We start from the raw sequence: 16,404 nt of genomic DNA on the forward strand, positions 1-16,404 counted from the left end.
CGTTATCCTACCAGACTGACTCAAAACGTATATTTTGCACAATAATAATACATTTCGCAATACTCATTCTAGCCCAAGTCTGAGATTATTTAAAACGTATTTTGAAAACCAAACTATTATCCCAAAGGTAATTTATTCGGACTGCCATACCCACATACCGGAAGTCTTGTTACTGACGGTGTATATGGCAGCCTCCTACTGTTCCGGTACAGCTTTTCTAAAATAAAAGCACGTATATATCTAGAGATATTGCTTTCCCAAATAATACAAAATTATTATTTGTTGCACCTGTCTTTAATAGATACGGAGCCCCCAAAGGGTCACGGCCATCATTTTATATGTATGAGATATGTTCAGATCTGATTACAAAAAGTAAAACTGGCATTAGTTCCAATAAAATGTAAGACATTGTGTTTTTTGTGATAAATTAATAACAAATATTTCTGAGTAATGTCCAGCGCTGAAATCTATGAATGACGATAAAACTAGTGTAGTGTAAGAAATGTCTGAGTAATTGCAATAAGATGTCATTTATAGCATTTCCTTGATCAAGCTTACAAAATATATTATCATACAAATTGTAGTGCTCATTAATAAAGTGAATCTAACCTTCAGATATCACATGTAAATCATTACACCATCAACAGACTACTGAGTGGTATTAATACTATATGTTGTTGTGGACTCATTATTACACGATCATTAGTGATCATTACAGAAACTTGGCTGCTGTTAAAAGTAAAAACAAAATTATCTTTGTTATTGGAAATGTCTGCCCAAATGTTCCTTGATATTTTTTTCTTTCTGTCACTAACAATAGTCATGCTCCATGTTGTGCCTTTTGGCAAATATCCCATTTATTAATCTAATAAAAAGCACACTGAAACATAAACATTGCTTATTCATGATTGATTTATTCAAACTTACAAGCAAATTGTTCCATTGTGTGTACTGGCACTGTTTGAAAGACCATATTTACCAGCAGAGGGCACCATAGGGCAGCATATCCAGCAGTGTGTTATTGCCCCTCTTTTACAGCTCCTGTAAGAAGGAAAAGTACTAAAAATCCTCTTTACAGTCAATCATGACATGGCATGTCATGACACCAAGTGATTTTGTGTCTATGACTGGAGTGTCTATGACCTGCAGACTATCTGTGACACATGAGTAGACTGGACCACTGGACCAAACTAATAATCATCAGATGAATCACTGTCCTAATGTGGAGCCTATCCAACTCACAGCTGCTGAACTGCTGTTTCGCCCTGGCAACAACAGATCTAATTGTGCAGGACCAATCTCAAGTGATCTCAAAAATGACCATTATCATTTTATAATGCTGAAGAAGAATGTGTTGCAAATGCTGTACGTCAGGTATGTGTATGCACATGCGGTCTGTTCTCAAAATAGTTTTTACACACCTTCAAAATATTATTCTTGCTGCTGATTTATTCACTAAAAGTAACAAAAACATCCTGTGTGGAGGTCAGGGGTTGGGTTGAAGCGGCAGCTTTTATACTGTACCACCATTTTATGTATTATAAAAGGTTCAATTAACTCATGCACTGAAGGGTGGCATATCAGCCCTCAATTAGCAGTGCATCTAATGAAACAGGTGCAAAGTGTTGCCTGCCATTAAGACACTGCTGTGCACACTCACCAAAGATGACTCACTGGGATATTTGTTCTGGATGTAAGAGCCTAGGCTGATGAATCCCCACACATCCTGCACTGACGTTCGCATGCTCAATCTAAACGCCCAGAGTCAATCCTTGAAGGCCCCTATTAGTGTCTCTAAAACCTTGTTAATTTGAAGGCCAGACAGCCTGCCAGTTAAAAGCTTTTAAAGCTAAATGGACCTAAAGGGAATTTTCCAATGAGGTGTGAGGAAAAGAGGGACAGGTTGAGCAGCTCTGTGTTTTCTGTGAAAATGGAGAGTAACTGATAAAAACACAGATGCCATTTAACAGTGGTTTCGTCCTGTCAAGGAGTTCCAAAGTTTTAATTCAATAACAACAAAACACACACTGTTGTTAAACTAAGAAATATAATTTATTGCATAAAAATTATATTTAGTTACAGGTAAGAAGGCTAGACGTTTATTTACAATTGGTACTTTACAGAGATAAAATAATGTCACTCCACTAGGTTTTTTTGTAAAAATGTCTGACTTCTTCAACAAAGGCTAAATTCTTCTCTTTGATGGGAGCAAGGAGGAATCCAGTCCAGCTCCAGCTTAAATTATCCAGAGCTATGGCCAAAGATCCAACAGATACTCAAGAAATCTGGACGAATAAACACTGTAGTCTACAGCTAGCCAGTCTCTGTAACAAGATCTGAGGAAAGAAAATAGTCCTGCAGTGTTCAGGGATCCGAAGTACTGAACTGGTTGTGTTCAGATATTTCCTCACGGGCAAAGACCTGCTGGGCACGAGTTCATGATGTCAGTCACAACTTGTTTTGTAGCCATTGCGCCATACTTTGTTTTGTTCTCCCTCATGTGCTTTTTCAGTACGAGCTGATCCAATTCTTCTGATACAGATGGAGAATTCCCACACATGCTACCATCACCAAAAGTGTTAGACCATTCTTGAACCACTTTAGGATACAAAATCAAAACCCTGTCAATGCCCTAATCTGAAAAAATAGAATTACTCTTCCAGGAAACAAAAGAAGTCAAAATGCTTCGCTTTTTCTTTTGTACTTGCATAGCACTTACAAAGAGAAATGACAGATCTTAAGTGTGTGCACATACTGTATGTGCACACCCACCTGCCCACTCATTCAACACACACTCACACTCACACACACACACTTATGTTTTTAGTTCATTCACACAAAACAGTGACATGACTCACTGCTGAAGAGGAGGGATACTGCCTGTGTTTTGGTTGTTGTGGTTTCAAAGATATGAACACTTTTTTTTGCTTTGAGGGAGAAAAAGACTCAATAACACACAAAACTTAAATCATGACAAAGTTACAGATGACAGCATTTCAATTTCCGTCTAACAATAACTGACAGAACAATATTGATAATGCAAATAGCTTGAGGACCCTGACCACAAAGCAGGCGGCTTAGTAAAAAGGTGAACAATATGTTAGAAGGGAGACATAATGAGTTACAGGGCGACAGATGGACAGATGGACGCATAGATAAGTGGTGGACCGAGAATAGATTGAAACATAATGCAGTCAGTGTTGAGGTAAATCTTATGGTCCCTTGCTGCCTAGTTGATTCAAGGAAAGGCTAATCTATTCTGTAATATCCATCTCTGTCCTCAGTTACAGCAAAGCAAAATGCCTACAGCATATTCACCTGGACATTTGACCACCTCTAATCATGTTTTACAGATTATATTTTACATTTTGAATAGATACACAGTATTAAAAATAACAAACAAACATGGTTTTGTTATTCACTACTGAGACATCCACTGTGCACCTAAGTCTCCCATTTGGCCTGCTCTACTAGAATCAAAAATAGTACACAGCAGCTCAGAAGCCTAAACAAGCACAGATGATAGAACAGGTTCTATATGATCGTAACAGCAATGAGAAAGGAAAAAAAACAAAAACAAAAACAATCCACAAATATGGATAATAACTTAAAGAGCGTTCCCCAAAGGAAACTTTTAAGGGATGACCAGCGAGCTCTCCTGCAGTTCATTCTCAACAGAACGGAGGAGCGCGGCAGAGCGATGGAGGGACGCGAGGAGAGATGAAAAAGGAAAAAACCCCTGTGAGTCTGAATGATATGCCGAGGCTTTGAGGCATTTGTTGGTACAATATAAAGAGTCAGTCAGTGTAGCTATCCGCCAGTTCTTAAACAAACTTCACCATTCACCCCTCCTCCCACAAAAGAAGAGGCAGCTTTTATTTTCAGCCCAAAGCGATATGCTCAAGCCCTCAAACCGCGAGGGTTTGGTCCTCATATGATTTGTTGACAGTCGAAGCAGGTGGACAAGGAATCCTAGCCTGTCCGATTCAGAGCCGGTTAATGACCAGTTTGTCTGCGTGTGTGTGTTGAAGTGTGTCTGTAGCCTGAGGAGGTTGTAGACAGGTTGATGCTGCCTGTCATTCACTGCACAAACAGAATGACAATGGAGAAACCTAAAGCCCCTGCCATGAGGTGAGATGGTGTTACGTCATGCACTTTTCATGCTGCTACTGAAACATGGATAATCCTCTGTTAGTGTGTTACTGTGCGTGCTGAATACATGGGTTTTATTGTTTGTCCCACAGCTCTGTTATTTATATACAAGAATAGTGTCATTTACAATCTTTGAAGAAGACAGTCAACACCACATATGACAGATGACTTAACACCCATTTTACGCCTTCATACCCTCAAATTGGTTTCACATCTTGCAGATGCAACATTGCTTTGGAAGATTCAAGCTGAATCAGGTTAGCAGTTATCAGAAGACTTGGGAATGGGTTAAGGTGGATATGTAGCTACAGAAGCTGATCAGGGGGCAGTGAAAAGGAAGATGAGGCAGAGGTAACACAGTACATGTGAAGCAACCAAAATGCTCTGTGAGCTCATGATTTGTGCAGGGTGTGCATATTCATAGGCAGGTATTCTTATTTTCATCACGGTGGTGAAAGAAAAAAAAAAAGGGTCTAGCTTGCTGTCTCGTTCCTTGACCAATCAACAATCCCCATCAGTTGTCATGACAACTAGCACCTCACTTTTGCCCATCTCTTCCAGCGCGGTCGCCAGAGAGACCAGGTCTGCGTCAGCTTGGTGACAAGCTTCCCATAAGTCCAGTAGAACACCTGTGGGGCTGGGCTTTGTTGCAAAGTAGTTCAAGTACCTGAAGGAGAGAAAGAAGAGAAAGACTTAGTAAAGGAAGCACTCCATTATTAAGTGTTGCAAATACTGCTGGTACCACTTTATTTTGACAGTCCAATATTGATGTCCAACTAACTGTCACGTTTCACAAAGCAGGATTAGCAAAATTAGAAATATCTTCTGTAACTTTGTGAAGCAATGCACAATATGCATGGATGAATCATGTACCTGAACTTAATATCAAGTCATGTTTTCCACATTCTAATCAGTGCGAGCAGAATATAACACTTATGTTAACCTGAACCCAAACCCAACTCTAAACTAAACTCTGAGCCCCGTTTAAATCATAACCCCATACCTCTAACCTCAGACAGTTAATATGCTGTATACATACAGCTGTTAGACTTGACAGTAGGCGCTAGAAACCAACACTGGCCTCTACAAGCGTGACCAAGCTGCCTTTCACACATGAACATGTGAGGCAGATCTGACCTGTCAAAGCCCAGACTGCGTGCCAGTAGTCTCCAGTCACATCCTCGAGCACTGGGTACATCCAAACTGGCACAGATCTTCTGGCGGATGGAGTCAGGCAAGCGAAAGGCATAGGGTCCCACTTGAGAGGAAGGCAGGCAGGTGCCTCCTGAGGGGAGGGGCGAGTGCGGTGGTAGAGTCTGGATTGACAGAGAGGATGAGAAGCATTGAGACGGGCCTTTGTATTGTTTGGCATAACTGTGTGGCTTTCATGGCAACTGTATCTGCGTTTGCACGAGTGTTGATTCAGTTGGCAACATTACCTCCTGAATATCCGTGTGCAGCTGGAATATCTGACCCTCCCCTTCCACCTGTCGGACGCAGATCTTACAGGAGAGCTGCGACACAGCCAGGCTCCCTCTCTCCAGGCTGAAGGTGCAGTGCAAGGGCCTCTGACTGCCGCTCCAGATGTGATAGAACGGGATCTCCTGTTAACAAAGAAAAATGTTAAGAAGGAACACTGTGATTAAAGTGGCTTTGTCCTGAGCAGCATAATCAGGGAGGATCTGGAACACCGTTTCCATTCAAGGAGAGTGCAAAGTGCTTTATTTTGTTATTGGGTGTTTCCACACACTGGGACTCTGTGTGTCAGAGGACAATTTATTTCTAAAGCGCACTGTCCATAAATTAGGACCACTATCAGATTTCCTGTTTGTTTATTCAGGAGAGGGTTCAGACTGCAATCTCTGTGCTGCCGCCGAGAGAATGCAGCAGAGAGTTTGGATGTTTACAACAGCAGTGAATAACATAAAGACCACTAGCTGTATTTTCTGAGAAAATAGCCATTCTACTGAAAGAAAATCAAGAGTTTATCAGACCATAGTTTTTGTTAGGGAGTTACTGGAATTATTGACCTATTAAGTAACACTGACGTTTTATCAGTGGTTTCATTAGTCTGCATTATTCAAGCTGCTGGTGAGTTGTGCTACATCTATAAACACTTAACATATTAACAGGCTGTTACCTAGTATCTGCGGCTTTTTCAGTCTCACCTGATACTTTGCAAGCAGTTTGCTTCTCCAGTGAGTGTGAGGAATGTCGTGGATGGACAGGCGCAGGTTGTGGTAGCTGTCTTTGAAGAGCAGCGGCTTGGGATCCTCCAGCAAAACTCCTCCTAGACTCCTCTCCAAATCCAGCACCTCCTGCACACAGGGGCAGAGAGAAGACTGGCTTAGCAACATATTTATTTTGTCTATTTTATTATGGGTTTATCCTTTGAACACATTTGAAAACATGCTTTCAAAAATGCTTAATTAAAATGCGTCGTGTGCTCTCTAAGTTGGTGTCTGCAAATGGAAATGTGTTAGAGCTAACAGTCTGAAAGCTGTTTGAACTTTAGCAGCCAGAAATCATGTAATGCGATGCCAGTAAACGGCACACAGCACGCTCATGTTTACTAGCCCGGCTGGTCTGTGAACACTTTCTACAAAGGGGACTGAGAGAGGGAAAATATTTAACGTCAGTGAGTCCAGCTTTCTCTGGATAGAGTGCTCACTTGCTGTTTAGTGGGGGGTTTGTTTTGTGCTGTACTATTTTGAGTCATTGCTTCTGGTGGGTAAGGAGGATTCAATATGTGATACCAGAATTTGATTTTGGCGACTAGGGTGGATCTGCAGGGCCCCAGTTTAGAGGGGATGGGACTCCTCTATTGCTCTACGCTGGAAATAAGTTATATTCAATTCAATTCAATATGCTTTATTGCCAAAGCATCAAGTAATAATGAGATAAAAATTCATAAAATCAAGAAAATAGCAGAAGACAATGAACACTTGCTCTACATGTGTGTAGTTTCTTTTACTCTCTATTACTGTTGTGTTTTCAAATCCGGGGGGTATTTTTATTATATTGGCAATCTGGTATCTGGTATCTCTGCAGCTAGGCTGTGCTGGCCGAAACTCAGCTCACTGAAAACATTAACTTTTAGAGTTATTAGCCTGTGCCTTACTTAACACCTTGTGTTATATGCTATTTATAGTTAGTTTTATTTTATTTCATATTATATGTTTTGTATTTGCATATCCAGGTCCCATGTTGGATTGAATCTGTGAATATTTGGTATGTTATGTGTATGTTGTTCATGACCAAACCAAACGCTATTTTACCTGTATTTTACAACTTAAATACAACTTGATGAATTTATTTAAAAAAAATTCTTGTCTTTTGCATCTTTAAGTAATTACCTGTAATGCACTTTTTCATATTCACACTTTAAGTCTAGCATTGCCAGATTGACTCACACCTCAAAGAAATGAAGAAACAGAGAGGCAAAAAGAAGAGAGGTAAACAGACATACACAGACATGTTTACATAGACAGAGAGTGATGAATACACAAGCAGCACCTTGAGTGCATGTGGTGTGTCATGGATGCAGTAGATGCGGAGGCTGTAGTCCAGGGAGAGGCAGGGTGCTCGAGGGGCGAACAGCGCCAGCTGCAGGCGTTTGCAGGCAGGCTGTGGAGGGCAGGACTGGCCCACCAGGCCGTACGTTCCCAGCTGCTCCATGAGAACATGACTACACTCCTCCTCCAGCTGCAGGTAGCATGGAGACGACAAAGTTTCCTCTCCTACTGTCAACACCTCCTGAAAAAAGATCCAAGTAGGGTTCAATGATGCCACATCGGCCAGCGAGATATCCGTTATTTGGTACCGGTCAGAGGCTGTCTCACCTCCCATGCCCCCTGGTGCGTCTGTGTCTTGAGCGTGAGGGTCCAGTCAGGTGTGGGCGTGTCTAACTGGGCACAGTGGGGCAAAGTAAGAACCACAGGACGATTCAGCAGCATACCGGATGGGCCACAGCTCACCACAGGACTTAGAACAGTCTGACTGCCCTCAGAGGGTAGCCTGTAAATGTCAAACACACACACACACACACACACACACACACACATACACATACACACACACAGGGAGAACACTGGGTGTTTGCAACAGTTGCCAAAACATCACACTTCATTTATAAAAGAACATCATGGCCACGACACGGTTTGGAACATGCTGGTATTGACGTATTTGAGGCACACTGAATATCAGACTTCTAGAAAATTGGCAAGAAATGAATCCACTCCAATTTTAGTGTGGAAGTTGAAGTTCATTATCTTTTAACCTCAGAAAAAGTGACAGAACTTCCAAATAAACTTCAAGTGTTTTGCAGGAGGTGAAAACTTCTGATTGAGGTGAGAATGAGGTCTTTTCTGCCTTGTGGTTGTGAAACAGATGAGTGAAATAGAGGAATAAAGATGAGTGGCACTCACGTTGTTTTGTCCCACTTGTTGATAATGAGGTACATCTCGTAGAACTTCCCCTGGGGGATTGTGCCAGGGGGGACCAGCAGACTCACACCTAAGGGAGAAGGTGTCATGACTTGTCTTGTCTTATGTGTGATTAACATATACTTTTTGTACGTGCGTGTGAAAAGACAGCTGCGTGCCACGTACGTTACCTGTATTGGGGATGGTAAGGCGTCCTCCCAGATTACCCAGGGTGGCGCTGGTGCTCAGCCCAGGCTCTCTGGACAGGGTGTGGCTGTGATACTCCCGCTCTCTGCCCACAGTACCCACCGACTTCAGGCTGAGGATCTCCCCGTCACCTGAGCACATGTCCGCGGGGAGCTCCAGGGAGGAAAGAGTGGATGCGTTGTACACCTTTATTTTGAGACTGGGCAAGGGGTCCAGCAGCGGAGAGGTGGTCATGGGGATTTTGTGGGGGCTGTCGTTGACCCCTTGCTGCAGGGAGAAGAGCGGCCCGCGGAAAGCCCCTGCCGTGGCTGTCAGATCCGGAGGAGCTGAGGGATGCAGAGGGTGAGGGTTATCTGTGGACGCAGCAGAAGAGAGGAGCTGGTCTCTTATCACCAGAAATGACACAGGCAGGGCTGAGTGCTAAAAGTGACGCGAGTGAAATGGATTAATGTTGCTAATTAATATTTGATGGCGAGAACAAGAGAAGGGATACCGTGACGAATGCGTAAAATGTAAAAAATGTAATGCGGTAAAGAATGGAGAATCGACTAAGCGAGAGGAGATAATGGTATAAAGAGAATTGATTTATGGGATGATATAAATAGCAGTGTGATAATGAAATGAATTGTTCTTCTATGTAGATGAGCAAAAACAAGAAAAAGCTATGAAAATAAACAATGATAAAAAGAGAAATTGCGTGTGACTGGGCATGTGTGTGTGTGTGTGTGTGTGTGTGTGAACCTACCCTGTCTGGGAGGCTTGTAGTTGCCAGGGTGGAAGGCGGCGGTGAGAGCAGACGAAGAATCTGTGATGTCTCCGTGGAGATGGCGGCATCTGCGGCGATATGCGAGCACGCCCACGCACAACACCAGTATCACACACAGCAGCAGGGCCCCCACCAGCCCAGCGTAGACGGCTACACCCATACCTGGGGCCAGCGCTGAAAGAGGAGGAGGAAACATGTGATGAAGACCCACACATTTGAAAACACAGACACAAATGCAAGGGAAACACAAGAGGGAGGAAAATACAATTTAAGAGATATTTTTACTACACATCCCTTGTAACAGAAAGTAGCATAAATTAGAGCTGAAAGGATTTGTCGATCATCAGAATATTAACACAAACTTTGCTAACTGATTAACAATCATTTATCAAGATAAGTTTAAAAGCATTTGCTGGTCCCCGCATCTGAAGAAAGGACTGGCTGCTTTCCTCTCTTTTATACCATTGTAAATTCAATATCTTTGGATTTTTGACCGGACAAAACAGAAAAAGATAGTGATGGCACTTTTGACTATATTGAAATTCAATCAATAGATCAATCGATAATTAAAATAATCAGTGGTTGCAGAAGTGAATTGAAGGCTTCAGCAGTCTGAGTAAGTCAAATCCAATGTGTATCTTAAGTTACAGTATTTTCAGGGCTTTATTCCCTCTTTGTGTTACTTTCACACTATCACAGGAAACACTGTCCGGGAAATAAAAAGAGGTGATTAAGCACTAAAAAGACTGTAACTCTAGAAAATACTGGGGATCCACAGATCTGATACGCCAGATTGGTATTGGTGCCGACGCTGACCTCATTAGGTGGATCGGTAAATACAGTTTCTTTGTCAATGTCATTATAAAATTCAGTCATGGGCGAGTGACTGACTGAGTCACGCTGGAATCATGTTATCTTAAAATGATGAGTTCTATGGAGAGGGGTATACAGTCAGCATCTCCAGATAGATTGGTATCAGGGGAGAAAACTTCGAGAAAATATTCACTTCTGCTGAAGCCTCATTTTAGCTTCCGCTGAACTTTATAATGCCTTTTTACACAAACCATGGACTGTGGATTTTGCCCCCCATCTGTTACATTGGAATCACATTAGGAAGGGGATCACTTCACAGCCAGTTTGGACCGGAAGGATGACCACAGTGACCAAAGTCTTTCAGTGTACTTGTGGCCATATGAGTGTTGTTTTAAGATAGACTTCAAACAATGTGAACCTATTCTTTAACTCTGGTAGTATGCCTGTTAGGATGCACTCTGTGTTCATTTTGATTCTCACTAAAGATACGTTTGTTTTGGTTAAGAGAGATCATCCAGGAAAGCAACATCAATAAACAGCTCCTCCCCGCCTGCAGGGGGCACATCTGACAACAAAACTGGATTGAATTGAGGAGGTTGCGGTGGTGGTGGTGGTGGTGTGGGGGGGCATTGACCATAACTTCACCTACTCCCCGTTGGGCTCCCTCTCTTTTCTCCTACTGGGTGATTGGTTGTGACCGGTCAGCAGGCCCACCACAGCCTGCTTAGCCCTGACTCCCCAACACTAGCAGAGCCATACTCAGCCCAGACACGTGAGCCAGTCACACCACAGCAGAAAAGAGGAGAGGACAAGGAGCGAGGTCGGAGACAAAGAAGAGCGAAAAAAGGATAAACAGAGGAAGCTAGAGGAGAGGCAATTTGGCAAAAGGGATAGGAAGGAGTTAGATAAGGTTGTGATTTGTTGAGAGGACAGACGGATTATAAGTGTGGTGAGGAGGAGAGAAGAGATAAGGAGAGCGGTGCTTGAGTTAAAGGCCCATGTTGTAAGAGCAGGAAAGTAGTTGGAGGGAACCAGAGACACTACAGAGCAGCAGAGAGGGTGGAGGAGAGGAAAGCCGGAGGCAGACAGGCTGGCAGAAGAGCTCCCGTGCTCACGTGGCGCGATGGAACCGAATCCGACAGCCGTCCGCACTTATTACCACAAACGGAACAATAGCGAATTAGGTGCATTACCGTGGCTGCTCTCCCCTGAGCCCACGTCACATTGAGCTAGAGGAATTACCATCACTTCAAATGTAAACTATATCACAGATTAACTGAAAGTCAGACAGAAATCAACTGTTTTTCTCAAGCAAGTGCTACACTTCCACCTCATAGCCTGCGGATCAAAGAGTCTCAGCTTAGAGGCATGTCATTTTGCTCCCTTCATAACAGAGCTTGCAGATTTTTCTAACCCGACATGTTGGGGTTAGAGCCAGATGAGCTGTTGTTGGGCAGTTTGTTGAATTACACCAACATCTAATAATCTCTTTGTTGTAATTACATCTTTGTTTTTCAATCTACAGTTGCAGCAAGCTGTTATGTAAATGATGCAATGTGCTAACATGGAGCCAGCTCAGAAACCTATGCTACGCTTAGTCAACATGCTAGACAAGACGGGATAACAACACTCATAAGCAGGCTGGACAAGAAGGTGAGGCGTGTCTTCACTGAACTCGATCTGAGATGACAACAAAGCGTGGGCAGACGGGCTCAATACAAAAACGCTGCACGCATTCAGCTCCACGTGCTAACACAGATGTTAGGACTCCTACTCTGTATGAGCACACAGACAGACAGGCAGACACACACACACACACACACACACACACACACACACACAGTAGAAACACAAACGAAGCAGTGAAAGAGTGAAGTTATGGGAAGGTGAACTTACGATGGCTTGCATGTTCAATAGAAATCTTTTTATCTGTTTGAACAGAAGAAAAAACGAGAAGAAGAAAAGAAAAGAAAAAAACAACATAAAAATGGATGGACTAGTTGTTATGCAAATGAAAGATACAACAACATAATACAAAGCAGGAAAGTAAACAATAGCTCATCAATATGAAAATAGAAATGTAAACATAAAAGGCATACTGCAAGCGAGAAAACATACTTTACATCTAAAAAATAATAACCTCTTCAAGAAAGATGTGAGAACGATGTTCAGCATAATTGTTCACATAATGTTCAATGACAACTGAGAATAAAAGCCTGTCAGAAGTGATGGTGAAAGAGATTATGATCATTTGGATGAGAGTGGCAAAGTTAAAGACAGGTTTGAAAATGAACAAGGACGCTGGTGTTGTGTTGTACATGAGGAGGACAATGCAGATTGGAACCGTCTTTTTATACACCCCACAGGGTATGTTATCGCCTTCATCCTATGAAATAAACATCTCTATCCTGACAGGAACAATCTTTTCCAGGATAACAACAATGTGAATCATCCCTGAGTGGTTTTGATGAATGTTGAAACCCATCTTTCAGGATTGCGTCACTTACTATATCTCAAACCAAATAACTCTTCTCTCCCAAGCATCATCAAAAACACCAAATGGATTCCCCCGACTTCCCCATTCATCCAATAGCAATTAGAATCTACTAGGAGGCAGCGGAAATTATGGTTTGTGGTGTCTCAAAGCATTTTACATTTATGACTGGGATATTTGGCCGATCCTCAAAGGGACCAACAATAAGCTTCTATTGTTCGATTGTCTGAAACATGCTAGGAAATGCAAAGAGTCATAAAGTCATCAGGACAATTTTTGTGACCCGCAGAATAATCACATTAACGTGCTGGGAAAATAAATCAGTCAGTCAGTAACCTGTAGTTTGCCAAGTGACACATTTACAGATTTTCTACAGCACAGTGCTTTCCATCTTCCCCCTCTGTCAGAGCCACTTGAGGCCATGTTTTCCTGTCAGCCTCCAGAGAGCGCTCCGCTCTGTGCAGCCAAATCAGACAGTATATTTGTCTAATCCGGCTGCTCCATGGAAGCCTGTTTATGTCAGGACTCGCGTGTACGTCTGATAGAGTTGAAGCACAGTGATGCTCTGAGTGTGCATATGATCCCCCCCTCCCTCCCCCCGTTGCACGTGCATTTGAAGAGGTTTCGCCTGCATGCTCGGCCGTGTTGGTTCGGTGTCTTGTGCGTGCATTTTTCTTAAGTATGTACTTGAATGCATCTCACTGCCTCTGCTGATGTGCGTCTCTAAGATTCTAATGCGCTGTCAGCTGGATTCCTCCCAGCTCATCACGGGCTGCACATTGGGTGTCAGTGTGAGTCTGACTCACTCTCATATGCTCTTCCCTGTGCTAATTTTTCGACTTGGCCATGTCATGCTCGCTTCCCACTACATGCACTCTCTTAGCTTTTCCTCTCTCTCTCTCGCTCTTTAGATGTGGATCACTTGCCTTCTCTCTTTGTGAACCTAAATTTTGCCTCATGGAACATATGTCTGCGATTTAGCTGTTTTTGCTTTCATCTCTCTCTACATTATCCATGCGCTCACCACGCTGCAGTGGCTAAACACCTTGGGAATACAGTTCTATACAAAATATCTTTGAAATGCAATGAACCTTATAAAACTGTGAACTATGAGAAAAGAAATCACTGCCTGCAAGACTTGCTATTATCAATTCAGCAACCACCTGAAGCAGCAAATATCCTGTTAGGGAATTGACCTTACCTTGACCTACCTTCGAAACAGCCTATTCTTACATATAGATCAGACAGATGAACTGCACTAGTGAACTAAATTCAAGAGACCTGTATTAAAGAGCCAACTGAAGAATTACATTACATCAAGAAATATATATGAGCCAAATATTGACTCTCTTTTGACATTTAACAACCGCCCCAGTTCAAACACACTTCCCAGGTGACTTACTGCGCGCACACAGCCCCTCAGTGCAGTTTTTGCTCTCCATCATGCTGCCGCTGCAGTGCTTTCCTCCATTCCTGGGTGGGGGGGCTTGGCATTCGCGACTGCGCCAGTGGGTGCACTCTGTCCCACAGGCGGACCACTTTGCCCACTCGGTCCAGCCTCCATCCACTGGAATTAGACAGCAGAGATGTGAGTCATTTTACAGCGAACCGACAGCTGATCACTCCGGGACGGAGCATGATGCATATGTAGTGGCTTGAAGTGCATAATTTTGCAATTTGCAAAATGAGGTCTGTGGTTTGTTTTAAATGATTTTAGAGTCAGGGTGGTCTGACACACAGGGCAAAGCAATAACTGACAGTAAATCAGATAGCACTATGTTCCTGATGTCGATTACTTTCAAGATGAAATAACAGCAGTTCCGGGACCAAATGCTATTGTGTCCTGGTTGGATGAAGTTGCTTTTGAGCTGAAAACATTTGAAAAGGGAAGAACATCCTGGTTTAAACCTCATGTGGATGAACACAGCTGAAAACAAGCATCTGATGCTTTTTAAAAGTTGTAAAAGTCATCCTGGTACTTCCTGCAAAATGGCCCATTTGGGAAATTTCCTGATATTCCAGTGCGTGACGACTTTGTCTGAAGATATTAAATAATACAGATGAGTGTATCATCTTCACCTGGGCACAGTGTGGTGCAGGTCACTCTCTGGAAGGGTGGGCCCTCACAAAAGGCTCCTCCATTCAGAGGGGCAGGATTGGTGCAGCTGCGAGTTCGTCGCTGCCACCCCCGCCCGCACCGAGCATTACACTCTGACCATTCGGTCCAAGAAGACCAACCTCCGCTCACTGACGGAGAGACAGACAGACAAGTCTGGCAGTTAATATTCTGGTCAACTTTAACAATAAGAATATAGACAAAACATCCATGCAACCCTGCTACTCTTTTAGCAACATACAACCAACTCAACCAATCTGATCAGGAACACATGGATGATTTTGAACTACGTTGTCATGATTCATAAACCAATCCCCCAAAAACCAACAATTCACAGTTTTGAATCATAGCTAACACCTAGCTAAGAGAAGGAAAAACGTGCATGTGTGTTACCATAAACAATAAGAGTAGCTGTGCTGCTGCGTCTTTTGGCCACCACGTTACGAGCCACACAGGTGTAGTTGGCGGTGTCTGAGAGTCTGGCCTGTTTAATGATCAGGTCATGATCAATGGTGATCAGGAAGTTGGAGTCCTGCGATGGATCAATGACGTCCTCATTCTTTAGCCAGTCCACCTTTAGAGAGGAAGGCAGACACACACACACACACACAAATACACACCACTCAGAAGGTTGTTGTACTGAGAGAAATCTTCAGCATGATCACACAGAGATGAAATTAATTAAAATGGAAAAAGCAGCCAAGATTTTAGGTGAAAATCTTAAAAAAAACATCCATACTCTCGAACCTCTGTGTTATAGCAATTTTGAATGATGGACTTTAATTCTTTTGGCAGATAACTCTTCACATAAATCATTGTACAAATCAGCAGGTGTCTATGCATAAACATGAGCCTGCACAACACACGCAGACCCATTCAGAAAACACAATACACCTGCAGAGTATTAAGCCATCACGACACGCTCCCGTGCTACATGTGGTTCTGAACACCATCATTATTTGATCATTTTTAGTTTGCTCAGGACACATCCTCCTTACTAATGGACATAATCTCACAGCGAAGAAATACAAGCAATGCAATTAGTATTTATTTTAGAATCATTCGGAAATTCGCACAACACTTTCACGCTGTGTGCTTTTTATGTCACATAATAACATGTTATTTTGCCACTAAAAAGAACAATACAGCTTGGTGGAACATAAATATTTACTTGAGTGATAAAAATCTACATTTATGAATAATTTGTTTTGTTTTTTAATATATTGTTGCTGTTTTATGAGAGAAATAAAACTGCTTGATCTAGTGATATAAGGTTAAAGCAGCTTAGTGTTAAAACATGACACAAAGTGGATTTAAGCACAGCCTTTTTTGCTTCATCGCTTACAGTAAATAACAGAGCATTCTGTTCAGACATTCAAACATCTGATTGTTATATGTTTTAGGGAGTTTTTTCTTGATGGTGCCACGTAGC

The 16,404-nt window shown here is 42.5% G+C and overlaps 1 protein-coding gene across 1 annotated transcript in view; it reads right to left on the minus strand.

The window, feature by feature from the left end:
• Positions 1–4,572: 4,572 nt before the first annotated feature.
• The window catches only part of unc5b (unc-5 netrin receptor B), a 44,496-nt gene continuing 32,664 nt past the window's right edge, over positions 4,573–16,404 (minus strand). The window contains exons 5-17 of the mRNA XM_070915628.1: positions 15,366–15,546; positions 14,936–15,103; positions 14,259–14,423; positions 12,259–12,291; positions 9,529–9,723; positions 8,768–9,136; positions 8,580–8,667; positions 7,995–8,169; positions 7,669–7,908; positions 6,321–6,470; positions 5,592–5,756; positions 5,290–5,468; positions 4,573–4,819 (exon numbers count right to left, since the gene is read on the minus strand). Coding sequence (XP_070771729.1) covers positions 4,654–4,819; positions 5,290–5,468; positions 5,592–5,756; positions 6,321–6,470; positions 7,669–7,908; positions 7,995–8,169; positions 8,580–8,667; positions 8,768–9,136; positions 9,529–9,723; positions 12,259–12,291; positions 14,259–14,423; positions 14,936–15,103; positions 15,366–15,546 — 2,274 coding nt within the window. The 3' untranslated portion in view covers positions 4,573–4,653. The remainder of the gene's footprint in view (positions 4,820–5,289; positions 5,469–5,591; positions 5,757–6,320; positions 6,471–7,668; positions 7,909–7,994; positions 8,170–8,579; positions 8,668–8,767; positions 9,137–9,528; positions 9,724–12,258; positions 12,292–14,258; positions 14,424–14,935; positions 15,104–15,365; positions 15,547–16,404) is intronic.

The sequence above is a fragment of the Enoplosus armatus genome, chromosome 12, assembly GCF_043641665.1.
Source record: "Enoplosus armatus isolate fEnoArm2 chromosome 12, fEnoArm2.hap1, whole genome shotgun sequence".
Classification (NCBI taxonomy): Eukaryota; Metazoa; Chordata; class Actinopteri; order Centrarchiformes; family Enoplosidae; genus Enoplosus; species Enoplosus armatus.